Source organism: Calcarisporiella thermophila (assembly GCF_041956535.1).
Source record: "Calcarisporiella thermophila strain CBS 279.70 unplaced genomic scaffold VTP21scaffold_25, whole genome shotgun sequence".
Classification (NCBI taxonomy): domain Eukaryota; kingdom Fungi; phylum Calcarisporiellomycota; class Calcarisporiellomycetes; order Calcarisporiellales; family Calcarisporiellaceae; genus Calcarisporiella; species Calcarisporiella thermophila.
Window position 1 is genome coordinate 45,913 of NW_027192215.1, and position 26,838 is coordinate 72,750.

The following is a 26,838-nucleotide window of genomic DNA, read 5'->3' on the forward strand; positions in this document are numbered from 1 at the left end:
AAACAAACAATGTCTTGTTTTATTAATTAAATACATGCATGTTCCTATATTGATCTGAAACAATTTCGAATCACCTTTGTAACACTGGACACACGTCCCTCTCTTTCGTTTTCTTTCTCCTTTTTCTCAATATCGCTTAACCCACACCCGCATTCCAAAGCTCATATAGAACACATCTCGGAGTATGACAGCTACGCGAAGAAAACCTGCTATGAACCATGTTTCCGAGAGCAAGTTACGCAAGATGCAGGAGCATATTCAACGGCTGCGAGAATATCACGAGTTACCACGGATTCGAGTGTCAGAGGCAAGTGAATCGTAAGTAGAATGCCAATAGTATCCGCGAGAGCTTTAATCCTCGTCACTATTGGTATAAAATGAAACCATGAGATGTGAGGACTGACATATGATTTATATACAGACTAATAAAGTACTGCAGTTCAACACGCGACCCTCTTGTACCTTCAGTTTGGGGACCACTGGGCCGAGGCGAGGATCCATTCGTGCCACAGGCTGCTATCGGGTGTTGTGTAGTCACTTGACAATCGTTATTTCATTATTTACTCGGGTTTATTTTCAAATTCTGTAATTTTGCCCCTTCCTTTTCACGCATTTTCCGATTTTCTCCAATACTTCTTAAGATCCAGCAATCTCATCGTTTGATTACGCTACCTTCTTCATAACATACCATCTTGATATTTGCAATTTTCACTTGACAGAATAAACATGTCTGGTTTGTAAAATTTCAAACCATTGGCATTCGAAAACGCTCCATAATCAACATGATTGAGTCGAGATTCACTTATCAGTATATGCATTTATTATTTTGCGAGTTCTGCCATGAAAACAATATTATCTTGCTGGTTGAAACTAAGTTATAGTTAGGTTATTTATTTAACTGATATATTGATCCCTTTTCATCATATTTAATAGACACACGCTCCATTACGGCTGGTTTTACCTAACGTATATCAGAAAGATATTATCAATATTAAAACATGGTTGTTATTGAGCTAGAAATTTTTTATATACATAGCGATCAGAAGAGAAAATAATCACATGGACTGTCGGAGTATGGAAAAGTGGCTTGGTTTCATGACGTAATCTTGAATCGTAATTTTTTTCTATTTTTCTTTTTACATTTACACCAACAGAGTCACTTTTAATCTTTTCATCATCCTTGTCTCTTTCTGTGGCCCGAGCATTCGGACCTACATTAATGAATTTGTTTGCTCTGAATTATAACGATTGAAATTTTACAATTTTTGTGATTCACCAACGTCTTTTTCATTTTATGAATTTCTTTTATTTTACAAATCAGATCCGGATCTAATATATTTACGATTTGCCATAACTTTTCACTTTCTATTTATCGTGTATATAAAATCTAAAAAAAAGGATATTAATAACATACTATATATACTCCATATTAACCTTTATTTCTCCCTTCACGTCTATTCTTAATCATATTTCACGCCTCCCACTCATTCTTGTCACTAACCTTTCACAAAATCATTTCTCTTCATTCATCCAAAGCATTTTTTACATGGCTGATATTTATACATCCCTCTCGCCTTGGGGGGCTGATTATCTTCTACGCATATCTGAGCAAAAACTCCACGCTTTTGACGAAACCCGCAAATCACAATCGCTACTCCCACGAATGTTTGTTGAACGTGTGGCCTGCTCCTTGCGCATCTCCTTAAGCAACGGAAGTTCACTTATAGTGCCTGTAATTGAGAGTGAGGATAGAGGCTTAGAGAGTACCGAAAGAGACTCTTTAGTGGTAGATTGGATGAGTTGTGGCGATGCTAGTAAAGAGTGGGAAGTAGAAAAGAGTTGTGGTGATCAAGAGCCGCCCCAATGGAGTAGTTATGAGGGTGCGCTGGAAAGTGACGTTGAAACACTAGAACTACTAAGAGAATCACTTGCATTTGAACAGGTATTTTCTCTCGCCCATCTGTGTTTATCTCTTTCTCCTCTCTTATTGATATACATTTTCTCATTAGTACCACTACGAGTATAAGGAAGATGTTCTTTTAGCAAGAAAGGAGCGGGACGAAGACTATTTGCCGGGAAGAAAACGTCAGCGAATTTAACTAAACTGTTATTTAAATACTTTTATTTTCGTATATCTTCTATACAGTTATATATATATACTATATTATTACGCTACCTATGATACATTTTTTTACAAAAAGAGTGCGATTATTTTGCCTTGATTCTGTACATATTATTTGTTTTTGAAGAAAATAACATATTGCTCTTCTACGTGTTCTTATATTTTACTTTAAATAAAATGCGAGTCAGATGTGTATTCGATTATATATCGTCATATCGAATGATATTTCTTGATCTTGGGTCAAATGCTTCTCTATTTTTCCCGGGTATTATTGCGATACCCTCTTCCCGCTTTGCCAATATGCCATCCTCATCTGTCCAAGGGGTGTTTCCAAACCCATTCCGATTGCGCTCCGGAATTTTTGCACGATTTACCGCTAATTGCTTTCCACCAAAAACGGTACCATGCATCTGCAAAATTGCTTCTTGGGCTGCTAATTTCGTGCTGAACCTAATAAATCCATATTTTCCGCTATATCAATGTATGCAAATAGTTCAGAGTTGGAACGAAATGAATAATGGAAGCAAAACAGAGCTAAAAACTTACTCTTTCCCACCAATCACCCGCACACTCCTTACTTCTCCGAATTGCGAGAATAACTCTTCAAGATCTCGATCGGTGGTGGTGTTTGGAAGGTCACCCACATAAATCTTAGTAGCATGAAATTCAACATCCAAATATCTGCTTGCAGCCAGATAAGGCTGGCAATATATATATATAAAATAGAGTAAATGGTTATAAATTAATGATTCTAACCATCAATAAACTCGGCATATATTTACATTTTCATCCTGGAAACGACTCTCCTTATCATGTTCACGATGTCTCACCTCTCGAGCTCTGGGCGGAAGATCCCCATAGCTCCGTTCAGATCTTCGAGGGGAGCGGGAAAGCAGTCTCCTTGATCTCCAGGGAGAGGGAGAGCGTGTTCTTCTCCTGCGAGAGCTCCGAGATGGAGACCTAGAACTCGAGCGAGTGCTTGATAGTGATCTAGAACGGGACCGCGAGGAGCTAGCCTCACGTTTATAGTAAGCTGAGAATCTACTACGCCGTCGCACTCGACCAAACGAGTCCACACTTGCGTCACTATCATCTTCGGATTCGTTTCTGCTGCGACTGCAACTACGACTCCGAGTTCGTTGATTAAGCTCAGAATGCATGGACGAGTAAAAACTGCTGGAAAGCCCTTCTCTATCATTCGACACAGGCCTATTTTCGTTCAATAAGACACTATAGAATAAATAGGCTTTACCAGTAAAATACATGGTCTTAATATGACACTTTTAATACGGAAGTGTGAACTGTACCTTGTTCCTGTAAATGTAGTCACATCGTTCGTTCTTTCTGTCTAATTTGAATGAAACAACGATCAAGCTTATGTTTTGTTTAAAAGAGGTCATTCATTTTACCTTTCCAGTAATTATGATTTCTTCATTCTCCTCCACGTACTCCCCGGATTCAAGTTCCTTTTGCCAATGGTCAAAGTTCAGGCCAATTTGCCAAGGGGAGTAACTCAAAGGGTAAATATACTAAATTACCTTATTACTATTTGGTTGATATCTTAATTCTGTATCCGTAATGTTGCTCATAATGCCATGTCCTCTGTTTGTGCTAACTGACGTTTGAAAAGCAATGACTGAAAAGTCTCGAATATGAAAACATAGAGCTAGTCACAAAAGAGTCACATTTAAATTAAAATTGCTTTTTAACGGGATAACGCGAAACTCTTATGAACTATAAAGTGAGTAATGGATTTTCGCAGCGAAAAATATGATGATTGTAAATGAGGTGTGATTTTACCTGTACCAAAATATATATTTAATCAAAAACATTTTCCCTTCCTAATTCTAATAGTTGTACGTAAACACCGGAAGCAAAACCGCGATGTCATAAAGTAAAAGTAGAAAATTTCAATTCGGGAATCGATCTTGCTTGAAACTGATTTCTACCTTTTCAGAGCAAATGCTTCACTAGCCGACAGGCTTAAGCAAACTGAACAGCGTTGTGCTGCACTTATGCGGGAGAATATAGATTTGAGCGCAGAGATCTCACGACTGAGGGAAGAGTCTTTGAGAGCTCAGGGGGCAAGGAATGAGGATATGAGAAATATTAACGTAATTTTTTTGTAATTAGTAGTTCGCTGATATTAATTAGACTTCATTATTGTTCACTTTGCGTCGTTTGTAGGAGATATGTATACATATATCCCAATTGTGCTCTCAGCTTAATTCCATTGCAACATCTCGAACTAAAGCGTCTTCTTTTGGCGCAACTAATAACTCAATATCTCGAACGGCTGCAGATGTACCTGAGGAGATAAATGGATATATTAACAGAGGTAGGTAGTCGAAACTAGCTTTTATCAAAACGATTTGCCTTTTATTTTTTTTATTCTATAGTATCTCCGACTTCAATCACAGATCCTCGAAATCGTGATTCAAAATCAACATTATTTGCAATAAGTGAGGAGGAAGAGCTAAACACAAGAGATGAAGGGAATGAAATTAGAGAGGAAGCTCCGGAAAACCCGCATGAACTCACACGACCTCAATTTTTTGATCAACCCCCCAATAGATTGGGATCTATGCAAGATATTAGCGATAGAAATGAAAATGAGCAGTCAGGAAGCATCCATAGATCTCGAAGAAAGCCTGCAATTAATTACGCTTTACCAAACATCCGAAGGTATGGGCACAGTTATCTGTTTTCATGGTTAAAGTCATAACCACCTTTTTAATTGTATCATCAGCAAATTGCGTCAAGGTGATCCCTTCACAGATAACTTCGGAATGGAACCTCGAATGGCAAGAAAAGACTATGAAAGGAAGAGGCGAGCTCCTATCCGAGATATCACCAATGTTATATAAGCATAACTCTTATCCCGTTTCAACATTGTATAATTTACAGAGTATGATCCTTGTATGCAAATTTCAGATGCATTTCAGAATACCGTTTTAGTTTATGATTGTAGTTTTTTGCAATATTTTTTTATTCAATTTACGCGTAACTCTTGAACTGACGTCCCGATTCATTTTATAACAAACCCATATCTCATTTTATCACAAATTCAAGAATAATGACAGAAAACGAGGTGGTTGAGCCTGATGCTGGAGAAGGTATTTTTAATTTCTCACATCGTGTGTGTTCAAAATCAACCGATTAAAATAATTTTTTTAATGGCATTGAAGAAGAAAATCAGGTCGTCGAAGAATACAAGATCTGGAAGAAAAATTCCCCTTTTCTTTATGATCTGGTGGTTTCACACGCTCTTGAGTGGCCATCCCTTACGTGCGAATGGCTACCCGATGTAGAACGCCCCGAAGGAAAAGATTATACAGTTCAACGATTGATCTTGGGAACGCATACATCTGGCACACCTGAGCCTCCCAATTACTTAAAAATTGCCCATGTACACCTACCGGATCAGAATAAGGGTTTGGAGACAAGAAAATATGACGAAGATCGTGGAGGTAGGTTTTTTGAATCCAATTGCCTTTGCATTTAATCCAAAACATCGAGCTCATCATTATTCGATCCGCTCAGAAATAGGAGGATATGGTGGAGCAGAGTGTCGCATTTCCATCTATCAGAGTATTCCTCATGATGGTGAAGTAAACCGCGCACGATACATGCCACAAAATCCAAACCTTATAGCTACTAAAACCAAGACGGGAGATGTATATGTTTTCGATATCACTAAACATCCACTCCAACCTACCACTAATACCTGCCAACCACAAGTGGTATTACGTGGACAGACTCGTGAGGGATATGGACTCTCTTGGCATCCGATGGAAAGGGGCATGGTTTTGTCAGCAAGCGAAGACACCACTATATGCCAGTGGGATATAAAAGGTTACTCACGTGAAAGTCGCGCCCTTGATCCGATACGGACATACCGAGGGCATTCAAACATTGTCGAGGTAAAAATTCTAATGACAGCTCTTTTAAGTATACCAAACATAACAATCGAAAATGCCTATGCCGGGATTATTAATAGGACGTCAGCTGGCACCCATTACATGACAACTTGTTTGCATCGTGCGGTGACGATCAGCTTCTTTTAATGTAGGCTCATCTTCATGAAAATGATGAATGCATGCAATATATGCTAACTTTTACTCTATTTTACAGATGGGACACACGCCTCCAATCTTCGGATAAAGCCGCCCATGGAACGCATGCTCACAAAGACTTTGTAAACTCTGTGGCATTTAATCCTGCTTGTGAATATCTTCTTGCTACCGGCGCGGCGGACGCAACTGTGGCACTCTGGGATATCCGAAATCTAAAATTAAAGCTGCACTCGTTCGAGGAACATAAATCCGAGATCCTCCAGCTCCAGTGGTCACCGCATCATGAAACTATTCTCGCATCTGCTTCTGCTGACAGGCGAGTACATGTTTGGGATCTTTCACGGATTGGCGAAGAGCAAACACCTGAGGACATGGAGGATGGGGCGCCGGAATTATTGTTTGTTCATGGCGGCCATACCAATCGCGTACCCGACATTAGCTGGAGCCGTACAGAACCATGGCTCATGGCCAGTGTTGCTGAGGACAATATTTTGCAGGTGTGGCAGATGGCAGGAAACATCTATGCCGAGGAGGATGAGGGAGAGGTACCAGAGCAGGAGCTGGAGGGTTCCTAAAATGCTTTATTTTTTTTTTTGGCTTTTACTTTGAAAGATTCAAAATCAATAATAAATTGTAAAACCCATTTTTTTTATTAAATTCTCGGTCAAATATGGTCAGGATATACGGAGCAAATAATTAATTTATTATTGTAATATATTTTTGAAAAACGCGAAAGGGGAGCATTATACATTGTTAAGTCATCCTAGAAAGCTATTAAATAGCTTTTATCAATAAGACCTAAAATTTAGGTCTTATTGATAAAATTGCAGCAACAAGGCCAGCAGCACGGCAAGTAGGGTCAAAATGATTAGATAAACACGAGTCTTATCATTCGGGAACTCCCTTGGGACCTGCACAACGCAACACTTGCCATCTGCTCCACCACTCACTAGGAGTCTACCGTCTCGACTGAAGCATAGCGATGTAATGATGTATGTATGCGCGCGGGGAACTCGCACGAGAGGCCGAAGTGTCTGCGCATCCAGGAGACCAATGGAGTAATCGGCAGTTGCATAGCCGAGAAGCTTTCCATCATAACTAATAAAATCCAGTATTTAGCATTCTTTTTTGCTAAAGCGGTGTTGATTTCAAGTATTACCTGATAGCAAAGGCAGTAATTGGACCAAGGGTGCGTTGCTTTACTTTATCCCACTTTTGTGCATCCCATTTGCACACGAAACTCTTGGAATGTCCTTTGTTATATACTACTGTATATAAATAGCCCTCTGTTTCTCCTCGCCCAAACCTTTAGATAAACAAGTCTTAGTCAGTCAATAGACTCAAGTGGGTCTTAGAAGACATACCGGCATGCGCGAAAATCATAGAGGGTTGACTTAGCAAGAACTGGTCGCTGTATCGTTTGGAGACTTTCGCCAGTATTAACGTCAAGGATGTTGATTCGTTTTTTAGATGTTGCAGCAAGCTATTTAAGATAATGAGTCCAAACCTGCCAATATATGAAAGAGAATAAAATAATACTCACCAGTCTATTTGTGTGATCAAAAGATGCATCTATCACACCGTCTTCGTCAACGAAATCAACAGGGTCAAAAGCACGTTCCAAAGTAGGGTAGTTTAGAACGATTAACTAAGAGAAATATATGTAAAATTAAATATGCAAAATTGCCACACTCCTACATGTATAGCATTACCTTCCCTTCCTTTCCTTCGGAAGTTCCGGTAGCGATCTTTTTTCCATCTCCACTGAACCTCGCGACACGCTGATAATGCTCTATTTTATTGGACTCGACTGTTTTGCATTTAGTACCAAGAGTTATCCTGAGGATTCAATAGTTTTAATACCCAACAGGTTTCACAAAAAAGAAATAGAAAATGCGTACTCTGTTTCCCCAATCGCAAATAATTTGCAGTTTTCGTTATCTCCATTCACCACCTGCTTCTCACTCTCGTTAATTCCAGTGATGAATTGAGGGACATCCGGATGAGTGGCCAGACTATTGGGTGCATCGCCTTGGTAAGAATGCTCATGTGTTTTTTCGCATTCTTTTTCACTGGGCTTAATTTTGTATACAGCCTGGTAATGGTTTTCGGAGAGATGTGAATTCGCGAAATACAAAAGATATAATTAACAAGCCGTGGAGCTAGAACTCACGATTTTGTTCGGAACCCCCGAGTGTCCATATCCGCCGCCGCCAGCCGCAACCAACTTGTTTTGGTGGGTGAATTCCACCCCATAGACCGGAAAATCGGTCTGAAGGTAAAAAAATGATGCCGACATAAGTTCGCGCTCGCTGTACTAGGAAAAGCACTAAGACAAATATAAGCGAATAAAGAAACGAAATGTGACGTTTGAAAATCTGACAATCACAAGAATGCCCTAAATTTCACGCTCGAGTTTTATATCTATTGTCTTTTTTTTACTACCCTTTCCTACTTAACCCGATCCACCATGCATCTCTACTCACTACTTGCTTCACAACGATGGTGTACAAAAATTCGAAAGCACTATCTACCGCCTCCACAACGCACAATTGTGGGTGCTCTTTGTCTTGTTTCGCCTTTCGTTAATGCTTGCTGATGCGGACATTTACCCTCTACTTATTTCTTAATAGTCTACTGGAGGGATCAGAAGATCTCGTACGGCCTTACTCTTTCCAGGTGCCTGTCTCTGCGCGACTATGAAGATCGGATAGTCATACTAACTTCTTTCTTACTTTTCTCAAACAGGACAAGGAGCACAATATGTCGGCATGGGGAAAGACATTTACGACGCGTTCCCGAATTCCGCACGATTGGTCATCGATGAGGCCGACGATGAACTAGAAGGAAGTCTTAAGAAACTGATGTTTGAAGGAGAACAGGTTTATATTTTTGAGCGGTAGATTGAATGCATTGAATTTAATAACATCTTGTGTGCGTATATTCCCCATATGCAAATAGGATGAATTAACGCTAACACGTAACGCACAACCAGCAATTTTAACAACATCACTTGCAATCCTGAAAGTTTTGGAGGTTTTAAATCCTATATTTCTTGCACATATTATCTTTCCTAAGTATTTTCTATGTACTGCGTGATTAGTGTGAATATGGATTTGACGTTGGAAAGTCATGTAAATACGCACTCGGCCACTCGCTTGGAGAGTACACTGCACTTGTTGCCACCAAATCGCTTTCTTTAAGAGATGCAGTGAGGCTGGTTGTAAGGCCACTTGTTTGATCCTTATTACTTTGCGAAGTTCCCTATATGCTCAATGTAATGCTCATCTTTTGCCTTATAGCGTTTGCGAGGGGAGGCGATGCAGAAAACCGTGGAACAATTGGCAAACCCTGTCTCTATGTCTGCGCTTATCGTGCGTGGAAAACAGATCGCGGAGATCGAAAGAGAAATCGAAGCGGCACGTAAAGAGTTGCCTGAAGGAGAAGTGGCAGAACTTGCCAATGTGAATAGTGTATGCATTGTATTTTTCTTAACGTGAAAGAATGTGGTTTCTCAGCTGGTTTGTCCTACCTATTTTTTTATGCCCCTCTCTTATTTAGACTTTCCAAGTGGTGATTAGTGGGACTAGCAGAGGTGTGGATATTTTGTCGCAGATATTACATCAACGGCAATTTGGAGCAAGAGCTGTCGACCTTCCAGTCTCGTAAACTCTCACTATGTGTCTATGATTGATATTTCTAAGCTTACTTAGAGATGCTTCTTATTTAAATATTCTAGTGCACCTTTCCACTGCAGTCTCATGAAGCCTGCCGCTGATGCAATGGAGTATGCTCTACGTTCAGTGCGGTTTTCTCTCCCTGTTGTTGAGGTTATCTCCAACGTGGACGCAATGCCATACACCCATGCCACTGATATTGCTGGCAACCTGTTTCAACAGATTACACGTACGGTTCAATGGCAGCACAGTATTGAATATTGCAAGCAGAATGGGATCAATGAGTTTGTTGCGTTCGGACCCGGCAGAGTGCTTTCGAATTTGGTAAAGAAACAGTACCCTCTGGATCGTGTTCATTCTGTGGCCACTGTTGCAGACATAGAAGCTCAAGCAAAAGATTTCCAAAAGATTATTGATGAGGAGGAGGATGGTGTTGAGTTGAAGGAAAATGGAAAGCTTTAATATCTCTATTTTATTCAGAGGTGAATTATCACGAACTACGGTTTACTTTTTAGCCTTTGATATACTGCTTCTTATCCTTTAAACTGCTAAATTTCTTCTCGGTAATCGACTTTTTTCTTTGCTTTTTTACTTTCGTGTATTAGTAATTTCATTGGGCCCAAGTATCAAATTTTAAATTTTTCTCTTGAATGCGATTCAACTCACGCACTCGTATTATTTATAATACTCTTTCTCCCCTCTTATTTTAATGTCTTGATGTGCTCCTGCGTATTTAGGTGTTAGTCACATAGGTGTGAAGAAAGTATTCCCAGTTAAGAGTGAAATAGGCGATACATCAGTGATGTCACTTAAAGGGAGAAATGCAACCTTTTCTATTTCTCTATGCTTTTAATTAGTTGACTTTTCCTCCTTTCCATTAGGCGCTATGATAGAGAATAAAGAATGTAAAATTCATTTTGTTTTTCTTTTTTATACATTCTTAGATATTGAAAAATACTTCGAGCATAAAAATATCTCTTTATATTTGACATTATATTATTGAAAACAATGTGAATGTACTTTGTAAACATAATACTTTGTTCCTAATCTCCCTTCGAGTAAGGTTGACAATATAACTAAGGACCTTCTTGATCAGGCAACTATCGATTTGATCCACCTTAAATCACGCGAGCTCACGTTACTATTTTCTTTCCAAAGACATCTTATACCATGTACCAAGAAGACTTCAGTGTCCCTCAATAGAGCCAAGTTCTATTATACTCCTATCCCTCATATTTGTCTATTTTAGCCATCAGTTAACGCACACCTTTATTTTCGGTTCCTCCTTAATCTCACAGCCATTCGCCTCCACCTGTTCTTCCAAGGCTGCCCATTTACTCATGAGATAGGATCTCCTGGTTTATTTAAAAGAATGCCTTTTCAATTCTATACAAGTATTAATGACACAAAAGCCCATCTATTTCCTAACTCCTCTTTTTCCCCGTCTCTTTCTCAACCTGCGGCCTCTTCCATTCATAGTTCCATCCAGTTGGCGATGGCGTTTCTGTGGCCGATTTCAATTGTACTGGGAACACTGCCTGCCGATCTTTCACTAAAGCTCCTCTAAACAGTCGCTCGTCTGTCCGCTCAAGTTCCAGCATAGCCTCCCGTTGCATGCGAAATTTTCTCTCCAGCTCCATCTGTCGTGCCTCACGGCGTTTAGATTGCACTAGTTTCCATGCGCGCTCAATGGTATCGTGGCGTAGGAGGTCTTCTTCGGAGAGCTGTAGTGTGGGACGAGGAGGAGCTTCGTATAGTACACGCTGGATAAGATCGTTACGTGAATCGGAGGATTGTTTGTCTTTTGACTGAGGCTGGGCGGAGTAGGGTCGGGTTAACCTGAGGGTGGATGCAAATGTTGGAGCTCTCCGTGCAAGATGTGTTAGACTTGCCATAGTAAATAAGATAGATTAGAATGATGGGGGCATATACTTTTGTTTACGAGCCTAAATTCCACCATAAATGTATGACGCACGGGAAAAGTAGTCACAAGAGTCTAATACTTATCTTAAAGGTCTCAAAATGTAAACAGACCCTAAGTCACAAATTATCGGGAAAACTCATTTTTAGCTCCTTAGTCTTTAGTCGAGTTCATCTCAAACGAGAAATGCCGCCTAAAGAACATCATCACCATCGCCCAACTGGGCTAAAGCAGCAGAATAAACCATTTAAATCACGGCATGCTTCAAAGGGTGCCCTGAAGGATAAGGCCAAAGGTGGGTGGTGGGATTGAGGTGGCAAACTATATTCTCCATCCATTCGCTCAATCTTGATATATTCGTATTTGTTCTCCCTTCTTCAATAGGCAAAGTGAACCGCACATCTGTAAAATCCTCTGTGAAAAAGGCCCCCTCCAAATCCGATCGCCGTAACACTGCTCGGCAACTGCAGCAGAACAAGCGTGAACAGTTGCTTCAGCAGAACCGCTTATTCGATGGACGTCATGGTGCTCCAAAGATTGTGGTATGTAGTATTGATGAGCGACGCCTCAACCCATACAATGGAATCATCATTTTGCACTCTTTAGGCAGTAGTACCTCTTTGTCCCGACGTCACCGCATATGGCGCTGTTTCACAGATATTTACGGCCGTTGGGCAGGAGCCCCCTTCCAATCAGAAAGGTTCCATTGTATTAAAGTAAAATTTCTTACCTTTCCATTCTCAAGATAATATGTCTTGTTCTATATGCTCAACTTCTTATTTTTATTTGTTTTTGCAATATTATTATAGAACAGATCGATTCAAGCACAAATTCCAATTTCTCCTTCTCGGTCGCAACTTCTACGATATCCTCGACGCGGTCAAGGTGTCCGACTATATCCTGCTTGTCATGTCCGCAGAAGTTGAGGTGGATTCATTCGGAGAGTTGTGTTTGACAGCCATTCAGCAACAGGGCTTCCCAAGTGTTATCCCCGTGGTTCAGGTAATTTTATACCATGATTAATTTTATTTTGGAATTGTTTTTCATTATATCATATCATTTTATTCTTTTTCAACAGCATTTAAAGAACATCCCGATAAAGAAAAAGGGGGATGTAACAAAATCGCTCTTGAGTTTCACTAAGCACTTTTTCCCGCTCGAGGACAAGGTTCTTGCATTAGATAACGAGCAGGTGAGGAAGTGAACTTTTATTCACTGCCAAATACTTAGTAACTTAATATATATACTAGGAATCGCTCGTAGTACTACGCACTCTTGCATCTCAGTCTCCAAAGTCAATCACTTGGCGAGATACCCGATCCTATATGCTTGTAGACGAACTCAGTTTCCAGGCTAACGCTGACGAACCCGTAGGCGTTCTTAATAGGACTTCTCTGCACCCCATTACATTGTTGCCTGATCACTTGCATTTTATTAGGATACTGGAATTCTCCAATTGACTGGCTATGCCCGGGGAGCGCCATTTTCGGCCGACCGTCTTGTACATCTACCCAACTGGGGCGATTTCCAAATCTCGCAAATCACATCAGCGTCAATTTCAAACTCCCAGAGGGACAGCGACGGAGATGGAATGGACACTGGGGGAGAAGTGTTGGATACTCCCACCGAATCGCAAGACGATCTCCAAGCCGAAAATATACCAGATTTAACTTTGAATGAACAAACTTGGCCTACCGAGGAAGAGTTAGCAGAAGCGGAGGGTATGTATAAGCATTTTTCCTTGATTTTATGGGATTTCTTGCTCACACATCCTATCCTATATTGATTAGAGCGCATTAAGAACATGAGTGAGGCACCTATGGATGACGATACTGTTGCCTCCACCGATATTAATAATAAATTCGGACGGTCTCTGAAGAAGACAAAACGCGTCCCCAAAGGAACGTCTGCATACCAGGCCGCGTGGATTGTCGATTCTGAAGATGATGAAGAGGAGTACAGCGATGAATACGAGGAGAGTGATGATGAGGGAATGTTGACAGATGGGGAGGTGGACGACGACGACAAATTCAACGGTAATGGGGCACATGTCAGCGCTGACGAGGAAGAGGAAGAGGAGTATGAAGAGGTTGAGCTAGAAGGAAAGAAGGCCGCCGTCAATGAAATCCTCTCCGATGAAGAAGAGAAGCGCCAGTTACAGGCCTACATTGCTCAACAACGCGAGCGCCAAAACCGGGAAGATCTCGCCTTCCCCGACGAGGTGGACACCCCACTAGACATACCTGCGCGGATTCGCTTCCAACGGTATCGTGGGATGCAATCCTTCCGTACTTCCCCGTGGGATCCCTATGAGAATCTCCCGCTTGATTATGGGCGGATCTTCCAGTTCGAAAACTTTAGACGAACCAAAAGGAGAATGATGTCTGCAGCAATACGGGATGGCCGCGTTAAGGCAGGCACAAGGGTGACCCTACATCTACGAGATGTCGCGAAGGAGGTGTCTGAGTGGTGGCAGTCGCATGAGGCCCAGAGACCCATGGCTGTATTTGGTTTATTACAGCATGAGCATAAGATGACAGCGCTGAACTTTGTCGTGACTCGGAACACTGAATACACTGAACCCGTCAAATCTAAGGTTTTATCTTGTTTTTACATGCAGCGTACCGGGCCCCGCTAACCGTTCTTACATTCCCCTTGTTTTAGGATCCTCTCATCATCCAATCTGGTTTCCGTCGCTTCCGTATTCATCCCCTCTTTTCGCAAAATACCCGCGGCGGCACCAACAACGTTCACAAATTCGAACGTTTCTTCAATCCCGGCCAGACCGTCATTGCCACCGCCTATGGGCCAGTCCATTTTGGCATCAATATGCCAGTCTTGATGCTTCGAGAATCAAGCGATATTAATACCCCAATCCTAGTTGCAAGTGGAAGTGTGTTGGACTCCCAGCCGGAGCGCATTATTGCAAAACGGATTGTATTGAGTGGACACCCATTCAAAATCCACAAGAAGTCTGCTGTCGTTCGATACATGTTCTTTAATCCCGGTAAGTTCTCTTGGATCCTGCTTCAGACCAGGGTGTGCCAATATTAACCAACCCCATTGGATATCAAATCTGACAGAGGATGTAACTTGGTTCAAACCTGTTCAACTCCACACCAAACATGGCCGCTCTGGTCACATTAAGGAGTCCCTCGGCACCCATGGGTATATGAAATGCATCTTCGACGGCCCATTGCAACACCAAGATACGGTGTGCATGTATTTGTACAAGCGCGTGTTCCCCAAGTGGAACACGGAGCTCTACCGGGGAGCATTACAAGTAGGCGATGTAGCTACCGGAGTAGTGGAGAAGGAGGGAGGAGAGATGGAGCTATAGAGCGGAGGATGGTGAAATTCTCTGCGAATCAAAACGTTAACTATATCAATATACTTATGCTTTGATCTTTTTATGGATGGAACGGTCGAATCTCCTTTGAAGCGAACGTTTTAAAGCTCTTTTGCAAATGAGAAAATCCTTCCATTCATCCAGTATAGCTACGGAGGAGAGAGGAGGAACCGATTCCCTTCTTCCAGCTCTCACTAATCTAAAATCAAAAAGGGTCCACATGAAGATATGGATAGATATGTGGATTTTATGTATTTATATATGGAAGAGGAGGGGGACGGAGAAGGGAAATGAAGAAAAACTCCAGAATACAATAGCTAAAAAGATAACATAGAGTAAAAAGAAAAAAAATCCCTTACAAACAAAAATCGCATAAAATAAAATAAAAGAGATAATAACATAAGGAAGAATAGTTTTTATATCTCTCCCACATCAAAGCTAAGAAATTACTCGGAATAGAAGTGCGACAATGCAGTCTTCACCCGGTCTCGCACATCCTGATCAGGATCCGTGACCATGGTCTTCAATCGATCAAGAAATCCAAGTTGACGGAGGCGTCGTGTTCGCTCCTGGGCACCGGCAAGTAATTCGGCTACAAAAGGGAGCCAAGTTATGAGTATTGTTTGAGCGAAAAAAGTTTGAGCACAGAGCCGCCTTTAGAACACCTACCATTCTGTTTATCCTCTTGCCATGTCAAATTGATCACACACCACACAGCAGTGACCCGTAGTTGCGGTCGCTCGTGATTCATGTACTTATAAATACTTTTCACAACGTTGGGCCGGTCCAAAATCGCATTCTTATGCACTTCATTCCCAATTGCCATTCCTACAAGCACGTGCAAGGCCTGTGTGACGACTTCCTCGTTGCTCCATTCGAGTCGCTCCTCAAGAAGGGACATTAATTGGGCTTGACCAAACCCTTGGAAGACAAATTCGATGTCTTGTGCACACTAAATACAAGGAGATGGGGGAGGTGACGAACTTAGTATAAGAATTCGAGGCTTTCTATACATTTGAATATTACTCTCTTGTTTTTGCAACAAACGAGGTTTCGCAATAAGCTCAGCGCTTCTTCTTGAATTGTATGGTTCGAGTCGTTGATCAAGCTAATAAAAAAAATAAATTATCGATCAAAATTTAATTTAGATATATTCACCATCTATTTAAAAAAATATATATGCCTTCTCAAATGTTCAAATGTTAAGTGCTGCATAACCATATTTTTAACTTGAGATTCCGCTCGGCACAATAGGCTTTTTAAAGCCCACAACGCATTATACCGTAGCATATCGTCTTCCTCATGGACCAAGGATACCAACTTTGGAATGGCTCCGTTTTCGAGCACAGCCTGTTTCATTGGGGAGAAATCAAGCACAATGTTACTAACAGTTGCAGCCGCCGCCACCTGCACATCGACAGAAGAGTCCGAAAGTAGGCGAAGGATCGGCATCGCAATGCCGGCATCCAAAAGCGAAGTGCGCAGCTGCTTGACGGAACGGGAGAGGCTACGAGCGCAATGACATGCAGCAGCCCGGACACTCGCCGAATGATCGCCAAGATTCTGAACAATATGGGGGAGAACATTCGCTTCAATCACCTGCTTGCGGCACTCCTCGGTGAGAGAACTGACGGCAGCAATGGCAAGGAGAACATTCTACACGAGGGTGAATGTTAGTAGAGGTGCTAGTCGACAGTTGGAGTACCTAGTTACCCTCTTTAGTCGGTCTGCGTACTCCAGTGATTTATACATCCCACAATTGTTGTTGATTTGTGATATAATCTCGGCAAGCCGTGGGATAGCATCTGTTTCGGAGGCTGCGTTTTGCATATCCTTACTCTCACGCATCAAATCAGCTATCAGGCAAATTGAAGTAAACATGAGTGATCAGCTTACTAACTTGAATAACAATAGGATAATACCAAACACCAGCGGTGCCTTCTCTTTGACAACCCCAGGCTCATCGAGCAGCTTTATAAGCGTTGGGAGGACAATAAGTATCATATCTTCTCTGTGATTATTGATGACTTGATCGCGAAAGAGATTTGTTAATCTGTCAACATCAAACAGTGAGCCGAGGAAAAATAAAAATTTTTTGATAGCAAAAGCGACTTCTTACACGGTAGCGGAGAGAAGTCGCATCATAGGATTATCGTCACGGGTCAGCTTCAGAATGATGGAGACAAGCGACTCGCCCGATTCTTGAGCTATTATGCAAATTTTGAATAAGCGCTCAATATGCACCGAAATAACGGTTGTAATTATCTGTAATAGCTACCTCGACAGTTAACAAGGCCGGCGCCGATATCCGGGTTTTCATAGCATAAAGAGGCAAGCGCATCCAATGCAGCTTCTTTCGCCTATTTGAATGACAAGATCATCTTGAAGTCATGATCAGAGATCCCAACCCATACCCACAAATTTACCTTGGCAATGTTACATGTTAGCAGCCGAATCAAAGGAGGTAGAACACCCATCTGCTCAAACGCCAACTGGTGCTCGGGAAGTTCACAACAACGTGCGATAATGGTTGCAGCGAGTTGCGCAATTCGTATACAAAGAGTGCTATCCATCATGGCAGGGCTATGAAACGAGACGAGATCAACGAGGACGACCAGGTCGGATATGTGGTGATCTTGCGTGTGTCCATTGGTCTGCGAATTATAGATTGCCCTTGTTAATAACTGCAAGAATGATGGCAGAAGGGGAGGAAGCAAGAAACTACCTTGAATACATCTAGTTTTGGACAGTTTGGCGATGAGAATAATGCCTTGATTGCACGCGCAGTCGCCTCGATGAGCTTGAGCGAGTGATTGCTCTCGGCTTGCGCAATCGAAATGTCATGTCTCATTGCTAAACAATCGAGTAGAGGTGGGATCACGCCACTGTTGACCAAAGCCTGTACATTCTCATTGTTTCCTAGAGCCGATCAGAAAATTAGAAAATGGAGCGAGATCCCGATTTAGAACAAGCTGCAATCTAACCATAGGCTAAACTCCCCAGCACGGTTGCAGCCTGTATCTTAATTTCAATGTCCATGCATGAACGAACGCTCAACAGCTCTACAAGCCTAAATATTCGGATTAATCCTCCATTTTATTTCCCAGTTGAGGGCAATGTTGAAATGCATTTCCCCACGGTTGCTTACCTTGGAATCGCCCCCAATTGTACATAAAGATCCTTTTTGGTCTTGTTACCGATTATATGGTTCTTGATAACTCGAATCGATTCCAAGATCGCAGCTGGATCAGAAGAATAGAGCTGTTTCACAACCAGCTCGTTGCGAGTGAGCGTCATTGCGGAGAGCACGTGTAGAAAAAGCGTGATAGAGAACCAATTGGACTAGCTACCAAAGAGAATAACGACTGTTCAAGGTGCACGTCGTATGGTCGGATAGCACAATCAAACAATCCTCAATCGGTACGTTGCCCTTAACCCTATGTTAACTGTAGGTTGGAAATGGGTGGAAGGAACACCGATAAAACTAAATCGCTCAACCTTATGTGGGGAAATCGTGTAAGTTTTTTAACCTTGCCTTATTCTCGGACACCTTGTGCGAAGAATTGCTGCGCCCCGTTTATTTTTTTTTTAAAAGTTGTCCCCGGATGTCAAGAAACACGGCGGTGTGCACAATATATCATTATTAACAATATTATTTTACTATTAGTGAAAGTAATAGTGGGGACAAAAATATTCTCTTTAGCCTTTTGCATACTACACCCTCATTTTTTCGAGTTCGTATTGTACTTGCTACATGGTTTAACTTTGGACAGCTATACTACCAAAATAAATGTGGCTGGATTCACGTGATCATTGTATCGATTTTTCGAAAAATTTGCAGGCCCCTTATAGCATGTATGTATGTTGCTCCTACAAATTTAAGAACGCCTAGCTCTTTGCGTTTAATCCTAATATAGACGAACACTTATAGCCCACTCTTTTTCTCGACATATTCCTCCTCGCAAGGCGCAAAAATGCCTCAACTCTTTATAAGCGTTAATTACAACATATTGAGGGTAGGGTTATTACAGCAATGAGGACGTCCATTTGATTTTTATTGCGGTTTGTAAGTGCGTTGATAGAGAAGTGAAACATTGAACCTCCTTGGTGGCTTTTAGGTCAAAGGCTTATTTTCTAGCTTTGAGAGGATGAATAAGCGGATGAGACAAAGTGCCATAAGGATCCTTTGAACCCAACCTAGCCATATAGCACCATCCGATCTTCACAATTCTGAGAATAAGCTGCCTTACAAAGTTTCACATGCGCGACACTAATTGTGCCGAAAGCAATACCTTAGGGCTTTAGAAGACTTCCAAGACTTGCTGCCATTCCATAAGCCGAGGAGGTTCCGCGATTTGGAAGGTGTGGCAATTTCACTATCCTTGAAATAAATATAGATTAAATAGGAGAAAAATTAAAAATCGCTTCTTCGTCGCGGCTAGCATGGAAAATCTGCCCTATAAAAGTCTTGACAAGGAGGCCCTCCAGCGCACCCAGCGAGCCTAATGAAGACTCCACTCTTGTTAGCTTTTAGAAACATAGGAAATTGGCAATGCCGGTCTGTTTTTAGGAACAAGATGTACAATGCATTCACGTGACCTTGGACTTTCCGGCCCGCGAGTCGATGTCTGGCATTGATTGCTGTGGAAAACTATAAAAAGCGTGCCGTGAGGTAGAGCTTGTTTGTTGCTCCTCATCCTTTTTATTATTTGTTTCATTTGAGCAATTGTGATATACGCTATGGACAATTCAAAGCATGCTACCGCTTGCAACTGTGGAGGGAGCGGCGTGAACTGTACTTGCGGAAGCTCTTGTAATTGTGGGACGAAAGACTCTGCCCGCCCTATGGCTCAAAAGAAGCACCACTGCGGCTGTCGAGGCGCTGGCTTAGGATGCACCTGCGGACCCAACTGCCAGTGTGGAGACGCAGAGAACCAAAGCTCGGCCACGGAAAATATTGCAGGGGGACTGGGTAAGATGGGCCAGGGCATGACAGAGATGTCACAGGATAAGGCAACCGAGGGATTCAACCAGGCAGCCTCGGGAACAAAGCAGCTCTTTGGTTTTAAGTAGATGAGAGGGAAAATTCATACGTATTGCCGTCAATTGGCAATGGATTTGTTATAATAAACAGAAAATCATGTTGGTAATAATTCCTCTACCAGTAGACTCCCGTCCCATATACACAGAATGGCAAAATATACGCTTAGTGCATCTACGAAAAGCCCATAGTCCAGCGCAGAAAAATGAAGTAGGCCTGATTGTGTAGACACACTTTCAAGCAAATGATTCAGAAGACTTTTGATTTGATAAAGTCTGGAATACACACCCTAACGCCATGATATTGTCAGAGGAAGGGGGCTACTAAATTTTCCCCACACCCTCCTCCAAGTCATTCTCAGAAGGGTTGTACCCTAAAAAAGCCCCGTCAACTTCTGCTTTCGAAATCTTGAATGCACTCCCCTCAAAAGCTGCTGCAGCTAGCCTCATGCTATGGGGCAGACCGATCTGTGTGACTTCGATTCCCAATGTAGCATGCTGCAATGACGGTCGTCTGCTCTTACTAACTGGATGAGAATTCACCCTCGATTATTTTGAAAAGACATTGGGTGTATTTGTTGCGGAATGGCCAAAATCGCGCAACTCAATATTTTCCAAACTTAAGCTCTAAATCCAATATTTGCTTTTTTTCCTTTTCATTTGGAGAAGGTAGGATTGTGTAATGATTGTATTTGGACGAGAGAAAGATCAAAATAGATGAAGACTAAATAAGGCACTGATGTAATGGCTGGATCAATAGTTTGACGTCACTACGTGTGTACATGGCCTTATTTTTTTCCGGTCATCTCCATATTCATCTTAAATCCATTCTCTAAGAAATAAAAAAAATATAGACATTATTAAACGAAAAAAGAGTCCAAAAAAGAGGAAACATTGGAAAGTAAAAAAAAAAAAAAACCTCTATTGTTTTATATCGCAAATTTAGTCAGAGTAGTACTCGTCGCTGTCGTAGTTCATAGCATCGAAGTTGACCTTGTATCGGAGCAACCCCCCAATTCCACCAAAGCCTTTGACGAACTGTGCCCCTTCCTGCGAGCGATTGGTCACAAATTCGAGTGTTGCACCTAGGGAACATGAATAGTCAGCAACCACCGAAAAAAAAGACACACATCAAAGGAGACCTTTGAACTCACCAAAATCTTTGTACTTCTCGGCAAACCACTCGAGCAGTGATTCCTTGTTGACCATCTCCATCTCGTTGCCGGTGGTCTTATCGAGGAAGTTGCTACGATCCTTCTCCTGGTCCTTGTTCAAGTGCAGCACGATCTCCTCTCCCTCAGAGCTGCGCAGAGTATAGCGGGAGATTTCGAGGTTCTCGAACACGATCAATGTCTCCACAGCACCCAGCTCCAGTGCCTTCATCGTATCCTCTACACCGAAGCAGTATTTGCCGGTATCCTGGGAGATCTCGTCGAAGTACTTTTGGATCAGCTTCTTCTCCTGGACGAACTTGACGTTCTGCAAACTCTCCGCAGAGAGCTCAATCGCTTGATTGAAGCCGTTCTCGCCACCATATGACACGTCCACCACCTTTATGACCTTGGCCTGCAATCGCTGATCAAACATGTCGGACTGATTCAATTCTGTCTTGAAGTCGGCCGAACCAGCTAGCACCAACCCGGCCACATTCACCTTGTCGTTCGTGACAAAGAACTGCACAGCAAGCTCTGCCACCTTGCGCACGTAGTTGTGCCGCTTTTCCTCACGCAAACGGGCGAAACGCAGCGCAGACTGGCCACCACGCCCGTGCTTCTTCGGAAGATCCACCATCATCTTGTGGATGATCTCGCGGGTATTTCCACTCACAGTGCCGAACAGCGCCCCGTTACCGTCCATCACGATAAACCCGAATTTGGCGTCGGATTCGAGCAGCTCAGACAGCGCCTCCGTGTGGAATTTGTTGTCACACAAGTACAGCGAGGTATTGATCGGCTTAAAGGGTTCAAAATCGATGTTCACCTTCTTCTCCTTCCCCTCCTCCGTCACAATCGTACCACAGTAGACGACAAGACCATTAGGCGGCACTCTATTGTAAAGCTTTAAACGCTGCTGTGTGGAGGTGATGGCTGCCAGTACTGATAGACGATTCACACGCGATTTAATATTGGAGGCTGTCCCGAACTCATCCGCCAACATCTTAGCCACTCGTGAAATCTGGTCCTTCGGGGCTAAAGAAAAGAAAAGAAAAGGCAGAAAAAGTCCAAAATTAATAACCACAGCTCAGACATGGAACAAAATGCATATGGGAGACACTCAACGGATAATGAGGGAGATCATGGAGGTGCCATTTCTACAGAAAAGACAGAGCAGAGTGCATAAATATCGAAGGGAAGCAATCACTATTTTCGAAGGGAAAAAGCCGGAAAATTTACCCTCTTGCGGCCTCTAAGCTCTTTATGAGCTTCTTGATCTTCCACATCTCGATATTCTTGTCTGTTGAATCGGCTGCATTTGAGGAGCTCATGATTTCGTTCGATTGTTTATTTTTTCTTTTTTACAAAATGAACAGGAGAACAGTTTCTTGCGCCTTTATGAAAAATTTTTAACTTGCGGCGCAGCAATTCTTCCCTTTCCTGGGACCCCACCCAATTCGCGTCACATCCAATTCACTTCGATACACCTCTTTTCAAATCGCCTTAAATGCACAATCTTCAAACGCGTGCCAGCACTCTACTCTCAACCTTCTTTGCGGGGCTGTGTGGGATCCTAGTGTTGTTGACCCTTTATAGTTTGGTGGTATCAACTTCTCCGGATGGATCGGTGGTCGTCCATGATATAAGGATGTGAGTCTGCAATGCATTGAAAAGAGGCTAATGATGGCCGTATATTAATGCTCTCCACCAGCGTAAAAAATCGGTATGGCCCAGACTATTTTGACTACAAGGATAGTAAGAGCGAGTTTGCCGTGCTGAATATGGACATTGATGCAGGTACATCTTGGCTCTCCTCCCTCTTGGCATTGATTCCTTCCCCCCTTCATACTGACGCAAAAATGGGTAGATTTTACATCTCTCTTCCACTGGAACACGAAACAAGTATATGCTGCCGTGATGGCCGAGTACACCACGCCCTCCCACGCAGTCAACAAGGTTATACTGTGGGACAAGCTTATTCTCAACAAGAAGGATGCGCGCTTGAAACTCAGAGGAGTGCGAAACAAATACGCTCTGATTGATATTAATAGGCGATGGAAGTAAGTCTTTGTCCGAACCTATGCGTATGCGCATAGAATTTACGTGATGAGCTGAATTTTTTCTCCTTCCTATATTCCATCAGTCATCTGGACGCCAACATGTCTGTATACTGGGATGTATCACCGCATGCCGGTCTCTTGGCAAATAGCCGATCCTCTGGCTCCCAGAGTATCACTCTGAACTAACCGATAACGCTATGAAATCGCGCTTGCTGAATATCCATTAATTTGCTTCTCTATCTTGCAAAAATAAAACTCTCTTTTTCTTTTTGATTGTGAACGGTTCAACTTTGCTAGTATCGGCTCGTCTTTAGGCCTCTTCTCGTGCTTGCCCTACTGCTATTTCTCAGACTCCATTTTCTCTTCCCTTTACCTCCCGCCTTGCCCCGCTTTACAGCCAACTACAAATTGCCAACGGTGTGTGAATCACAGTCACAGAAAATGCAGTCCCTTGTGTGACGTCGACGTGTTTACCAGTAATCCATTGCCTACTCGTCGATATTCGTTTAAGGATCTATAGCCAAGCAATACATCCTCCATAAATTTAATCATGACCGAGATAGAAAATAAACTCGATGAGCTCAAGCTCGCTGAACCCAAAAAGCATACGCAGCTGCTAGAATCGGAGGCCACCGTAGAGGTGAAGCTTGCCGATTTGCAGGCTGATCCGAACTCTCCCCTCTACTCGGCGAAAACCTTTGAAGAGCTGGGCCTGTGAGTAGAAGAGCTGGAATCGACCGCACCATAGCAAATAACCAATTTTCGCTGATTTTAGGCATGAGAATCTGCTAAAGGGAATTTATGATATGAAGTTCACAAAACCATCCAAGATTCAAGAACGCGCATTGCCCCTACTGCTTTCCGATCCGTAAGTGTCCATCAGTGAGCAATTCAGCGTATTGATTATATTGATATTAATTCTCTTATTTATTTGAAGGCCGAAAAATATGATCGGTCAGTCTCAATCAGGCACCGGCAAGACGGCCGCGTTTGTCCTGACCATGCTCAGCCGGATAGACTTTACCAAGCAATGTACTCAGGTAATGGCGCTTCCTCCTCCTCCACTAGATCTAATTATCATCAGTCCATTCTAACGCATTATCTCCTCTAGGCGATTTGTCTTGCTCCAGCACGAGAGCTTGCCCGCCAGATCATGGAAGTGATTAAAGAAATGGGCAAATACACCCCCGTCACAACCTGCTTCGCCATTAAAGACTCAATTGCCCGTGGCCAAAAGATTGATCAGCATATTGTCGTTGGAACACCCGGCACGGTGACCGACCAGATCCACAAACGACAATTGGACGTGCGAAATGTAAAAATATTCGTGTTAGATGAGGCAGATAACATGTTGGATCAGCAAGGTTTGGGCGACCAGAGTATCCGGATCAAGAAGTAGTGGAGAATTACTATTTGATTTATTTTGAGACACTATGCTAATCAATCACTTCCTCTTCCTATTTTCCCTAGCTTGATGCCAAAAACGTGCCAAATTGTGCTATTTTCTGCCACATTCGCTGACCCCGTGCGTCGCTTTGCTGAGCGCTTCGCACCAAACGCTAACCAAATCTCCCTGAAGACAGAAGAATTATCTGTGGATGGCATCAAGGTAATGTCAAGTTCATATAGATTGAGAAGAGATCACCCCATTAAACACACAACCGTTTCCTTTTTTTTATTTTTAGCTAATTTTACATGGACTGCAAGAACACCGAACACAAGTATGAGGTCCTTTGCCAACTCTATTCGCTGCTAACCATTGGTCAGAGTATCATTTTCGTGAGGGTAAGTTGATGGAGGGCGTATCTCAGATGTTTCCACCTTTTCTAATCGCTCCCTGTCCTCGTTCTCCTAGAAACGTGAGACCGCTGATGAGATCGCACGCCGTATGACAGCAGAAGGCCACAAGATTATTTCTCTGCACGGTGGCTTGCAATCGGCGGACCGTGATGAGGTGATGGATTCGTTCCGCCTGGGCACCTCGAAAGTGCTTATCACGACCAACGTGATTGCACGCGGTATCGATATCCTGCAGGTCAACCTTGTTATCAACTATGACATGCCGGTCGATGGCAATGGCCGCCCCGACCCAGAGACCTATTTGCATCGTATTGGGCGTACGGGTCGATTCGGGCGTACCGGAGTGAGCATCAACTTCGTGCATGATCGCAAGAGCTGGGAGGAGATGCATGCCATTGAAACCTATTTCCAGCGTCCAATCCAGAAGGTACCCACAGACGATTGGGAGCAAGTAGAAAAGATCTTGAAGAAGGCGGTGAAATAAGCCGCGCCCTCCCCCTTTTTATATATAAATATATATATATATATATACATGGCTATTTTATTGTTTTTTTCTTTTTTGTCATTAATTCCTTCCTTTATTCAATACAACTGACTACATTGTTAGATATGTGGATTTATAACCCCTACTCACTCAACCAAGGCTAACCCATCCAAATATCCATTCAAAGTAAACTTCACCTACAAAGTTATATTAAAGAAGTTGCTTTCAATCGAAGCATTAGTTATATAAAAGGCGAGCTCCCTTTTACCACCAATAGATAATCCCGACTCCTGGCTATTTGCATAGAAAGTTTAGCCTACCATTTCACAGGATGATGAGCATTTCCCTGGCGCCTCACTCCGGAGAGGTATCAACACTAGGTTCTGCATCATTAGTGCAAACGCCTACTCCTACTCTCTCCTACCACTAGTAAGCTTGTTCTCAAAATGGAGCATCCAACCTGCATATCGTATCCCTTTCCCACAATAAAGTGATCACCAAAGAATCTGAAATTCAAGTGCCCTCAAGTATCGCGAGAAATAGGGATAAAGCTTGCCGCCCTTTATCCAAGTTAGTGAGCACACCTAGGAGGCTGCTCCGTGAATCGATGTGGTTTATAGGTGGAAGTGTTTTATCAGGAAGAAACAAAGTTATTGCTATCCTTAATGAAGCACGGATCCTTGGACATTGACAAGAATATGGATTAGAGATAGGGATCGAGCCTCGAGCCTCTTAGGATATTCTTTTGATATATTATCCTTGGACGTAATTTCAGCAGCATTTTGCTTGGAGGCGCGTGGGTCTCTCTCTAGCCTAAGTCGTGCATATAGAACTCTACTGAGAAAATCTTCTATCTTAGGTTGTGGGACGGTCAGGTTGCCACCTGGTGTTTGCTAAGAAGGAAGATTTTACAAGAAGATGCAAGCACAGAGAGATAATAAAGCCGGTCGACCCTCGACTCGAACCAGCACTTCAAGAATCTATCTATATATTGGGTTATTTGGATGTAGAGATAGTACATACAAGTCGCATAAAATAAAGTTGGGTAGAAATTCAGAAGCAAAACAAAGTATAAAACAAAGTTCAAAAGGGTGAGAAATACGCGAAATAAAGTCAAATCAGCGATAGTGATAAATAATAATAAATAAAAGAGAA

The 26,838-nt window shown here is 42.4% G+C and overlaps 14 protein-coding genes across 14 annotated transcripts; 9 read left to right on the top strand and 5 right to left on the bottom strand.

Annotated features, from left to right (window-relative positions):
• Positions 1–184: 184 nt before the first annotated feature.
• VTP21DRAFT_6012 (uncharacterized protein) lies at positions 185–542 on the top strand (the record flags this gene model as incomplete). Its single annotated transcript, XM_069396597.1, has 2 exons — positions 185–318; positions 422–542. The coding sequence occupies 2 exons, from the start codon at positions 185–187 to the stop codon at positions 540–542; spliced, it is 255 nt and encodes an 84-aa protein (XP_069247281.1).
• A 1,004-nt stretch (positions 543–1,546) lies between these two features.
• Positions 1,547–2,099, top strand: VTP21DRAFT_6013 (uncharacterized protein; the record flags this gene model as incomplete). Its single annotated transcript, XM_069396598.1, has 2 exons — positions 1,547–1,942; positions 2,010–2,099. 2 exons carry the CDS (start codon positions 1,547–1,549, stop codon positions 2,097–2,099), a joined length of 486 nt encoding a protein of 161 aa, XP_069247282.1.
• An 849-nt stretch (positions 2,100–2,948) lies between these two features.
• On the bottom strand, positions 2,949–3,320 carry VTP21DRAFT_6014 (uncharacterized protein; the record flags this gene model as incomplete). The annotated part of the gene is made up of 1 exon (XM_069396599.1): positions 2,949–3,320. One exon carries the CDS (start codon positions 3,318–3,320, stop codon positions 2,949–2,951), a length of 372 nt encoding a protein of 123 aa, XP_069247283.1.
• A 550-nt stretch (positions 3,321–3,870) lies between these two features.
• Positions 3,871–4,989, top strand: VTP21DRAFT_6015 (uncharacterized protein; the record flags this gene model as incomplete). The annotated part of the gene is made up of 7 exons (XM_069396600.1): positions 3,871–3,901; positions 3,977–4,016; positions 4,080–4,236; positions 4,310–4,316; positions 4,377–4,460; positions 4,522–4,807; positions 4,872–4,989. The coding sequence occupies 7 exons, from the start codon at positions 3,871–3,873 to the stop codon at positions 4,987–4,989; spliced, it is 723 nt and encodes a 240-aa protein (XP_069247284.1).
• A 209-nt stretch (positions 4,990–5,198) lies between these two features.
• On the top strand, positions 5,199–6,773 carry VTP21DRAFT_6016 (uncharacterized protein; the record flags this gene model as incomplete). Its single annotated transcript, XM_069396601.1, has 5 exons — positions 5,199–5,238; positions 5,311–5,592; positions 5,666–6,045; positions 6,123–6,190; positions 6,257–6,773. 5 exons carry the CDS (start codon positions 5,199–5,201, stop codon positions 6,771–6,773), a joined length of 1,287 nt encoding a protein of 428 aa, XP_069247285.1.
• Positions 6,774–7,010: 237 nt separating this feature from the next.
• On the bottom strand, positions 7,011–8,497 carry VTP21DRAFT_6017 (uncharacterized protein; the record flags this gene model as incomplete). Its single annotated transcript, XM_069396602.1, has 7 exons — positions 7,011–7,296; positions 7,358–7,504; positions 7,563–7,681; positions 7,742–7,846; positions 7,911–8,037; positions 8,100–8,293; positions 8,372–8,497. The coding sequence occupies 7 exons, from the start codon at positions 8,495–8,497 to the stop codon at positions 7,011–7,013; spliced, it is 1,104 nt and encodes a 367-aa protein (XP_069247286.1).
• Positions 8,498–8,668: 171 nt separating this feature from the next.
• Positions 8,669–10,337, top strand: VTP21DRAFT_6018 (uncharacterized protein; the record flags this gene model as incomplete). The annotated part of the gene is made up of 8 exons (XM_069396603.1): positions 8,669–8,752; positions 8,832–8,877; positions 8,947–9,080; positions 9,160–9,234; positions 9,302–9,421; positions 9,501–9,671; positions 9,760–9,863; positions 9,938–10,337. 8 exons carry the CDS (start codon positions 8,669–8,671, stop codon positions 10,335–10,337), a joined length of 1,134 nt encoding a protein of 377 aa, XP_069247287.1.
• A 962-nt stretch (positions 10,338–11,299) lies between these two features.
• On the bottom strand, positions 11,300–11,770 carry VTP21DRAFT_6019 (mitochondrial 54S ribosomal protein mL40; the record flags this gene model as incomplete). Its single annotated transcript, XM_069396604.1, has 1 exon — positions 11,300–11,770. The coding sequence occupies one exon, from the start codon at positions 11,768–11,770 to the stop codon at positions 11,300–11,302; it is 471 nt and encodes a 156-aa protein (XP_069247288.1).
• Positions 11,771–11,982: 212 nt separating this feature from the next.
• Positions 11,983–15,136, top strand: VTP21DRAFT_6020 (uncharacterized protein; the record flags this gene model as incomplete). The annotated part of the gene is made up of 10 exons (XM_069396606.1): positions 11,983–12,091; positions 12,181–12,338; positions 12,403–12,512; positions 12,606–12,798; positions 12,875–12,988; positions 13,047–13,166; positions 13,235–13,517; positions 13,587–14,392; positions 14,461–14,803; positions 14,880–15,136. 10 exons carry the CDS (start codon positions 11,983–11,985, stop codon positions 15,134–15,136), a joined length of 2,493 nt encoding a protein of 830 aa, XP_069247289.1.
• Positions 15,137–15,591: 455 nt separating this feature from the next.
• Positions 15,592–18,442, bottom strand: VTP21DRAFT_6021 (uncharacterized protein; the record flags this gene model as incomplete). Its single annotated transcript, XM_069396607.1, has 12 exons — positions 15,592–15,737; positions 15,815–16,097; positions 16,172–16,253; positions 16,329–16,801; positions 16,859–17,001; positions 17,068–17,198; positions 17,265–17,352; positions 17,424–17,505; positions 17,572–17,799; positions 17,871–18,064; positions 18,130–18,215; positions 18,294–18,442. 12 exons carry the CDS (start codon positions 18,440–18,442, stop codon positions 15,592–15,594), a joined length of 2,085 nt encoding a protein of 694 aa, XP_069247290.1.
• A 1,443-nt stretch (positions 18,443–19,885) lies between these two features.
• VTP21DRAFT_6022 (uncharacterized protein) lies at positions 19,886–20,218 on the top strand (the record flags this gene model as incomplete). The annotated part of the gene is made up of 1 exon (XM_069396608.1): positions 19,886–20,218. The coding sequence occupies one exon, from the start codon at positions 19,886–19,888 to the stop codon at positions 20,216–20,218; it is 333 nt and encodes a 110-aa protein (XP_069247291.1).
• Positions 20,219–21,127: 909 nt separating this feature from the next.
• VTP21DRAFT_6023 (uncharacterized protein) lies at positions 21,128–22,670 on the bottom strand (the record flags this gene model as incomplete). The annotated part of the gene is made up of 4 exons (XM_069396609.1): positions 21,128–21,270; positions 21,340–22,374; positions 22,465–22,496; positions 22,579–22,670. The coding sequence occupies 4 exons, from the start codon at positions 22,668–22,670 to the stop codon at positions 21,128–21,130; spliced, it is 1,302 nt and encodes a 433-aa protein (XP_069247292.1).
• A 176-nt stretch (positions 22,671–22,846) lies between these two features.
• On the top strand, positions 22,847–23,585 carry VTP21DRAFT_6024 (uncharacterized protein; the record flags this gene model as incomplete). Its single annotated transcript, XM_069396610.1, has 4 exons — positions 22,847–22,989; positions 23,051–23,136; positions 23,207–23,399; positions 23,483–23,585. The coding sequence occupies 4 exons, from the start codon at positions 22,847–22,849 to the stop codon at positions 23,583–23,585; spliced, it is 525 nt and encodes a 174-aa protein (XP_069247293.1).
• Positions 23,586–23,949: 364 nt separating this feature from the next.
• On the top strand, positions 23,950–25,683 carry VTP21DRAFT_6025 (uncharacterized protein; the record flags this gene model as incomplete). Its single annotated transcript, XM_069396611.1, has 7 exons — positions 23,950–24,113; positions 24,175–24,267; positions 24,337–24,439; positions 24,511–24,797; positions 24,870–25,008; positions 25,107–25,184; positions 25,255–25,683. 7 exons carry the CDS (start codon positions 23,950–23,952, stop codon positions 25,681–25,683), a joined length of 1,293 nt encoding a protein of 430 aa, XP_069247294.1.
• Between the last annotated feature and the right edge of the window lie 1,155 nt (positions 25,684–26,838).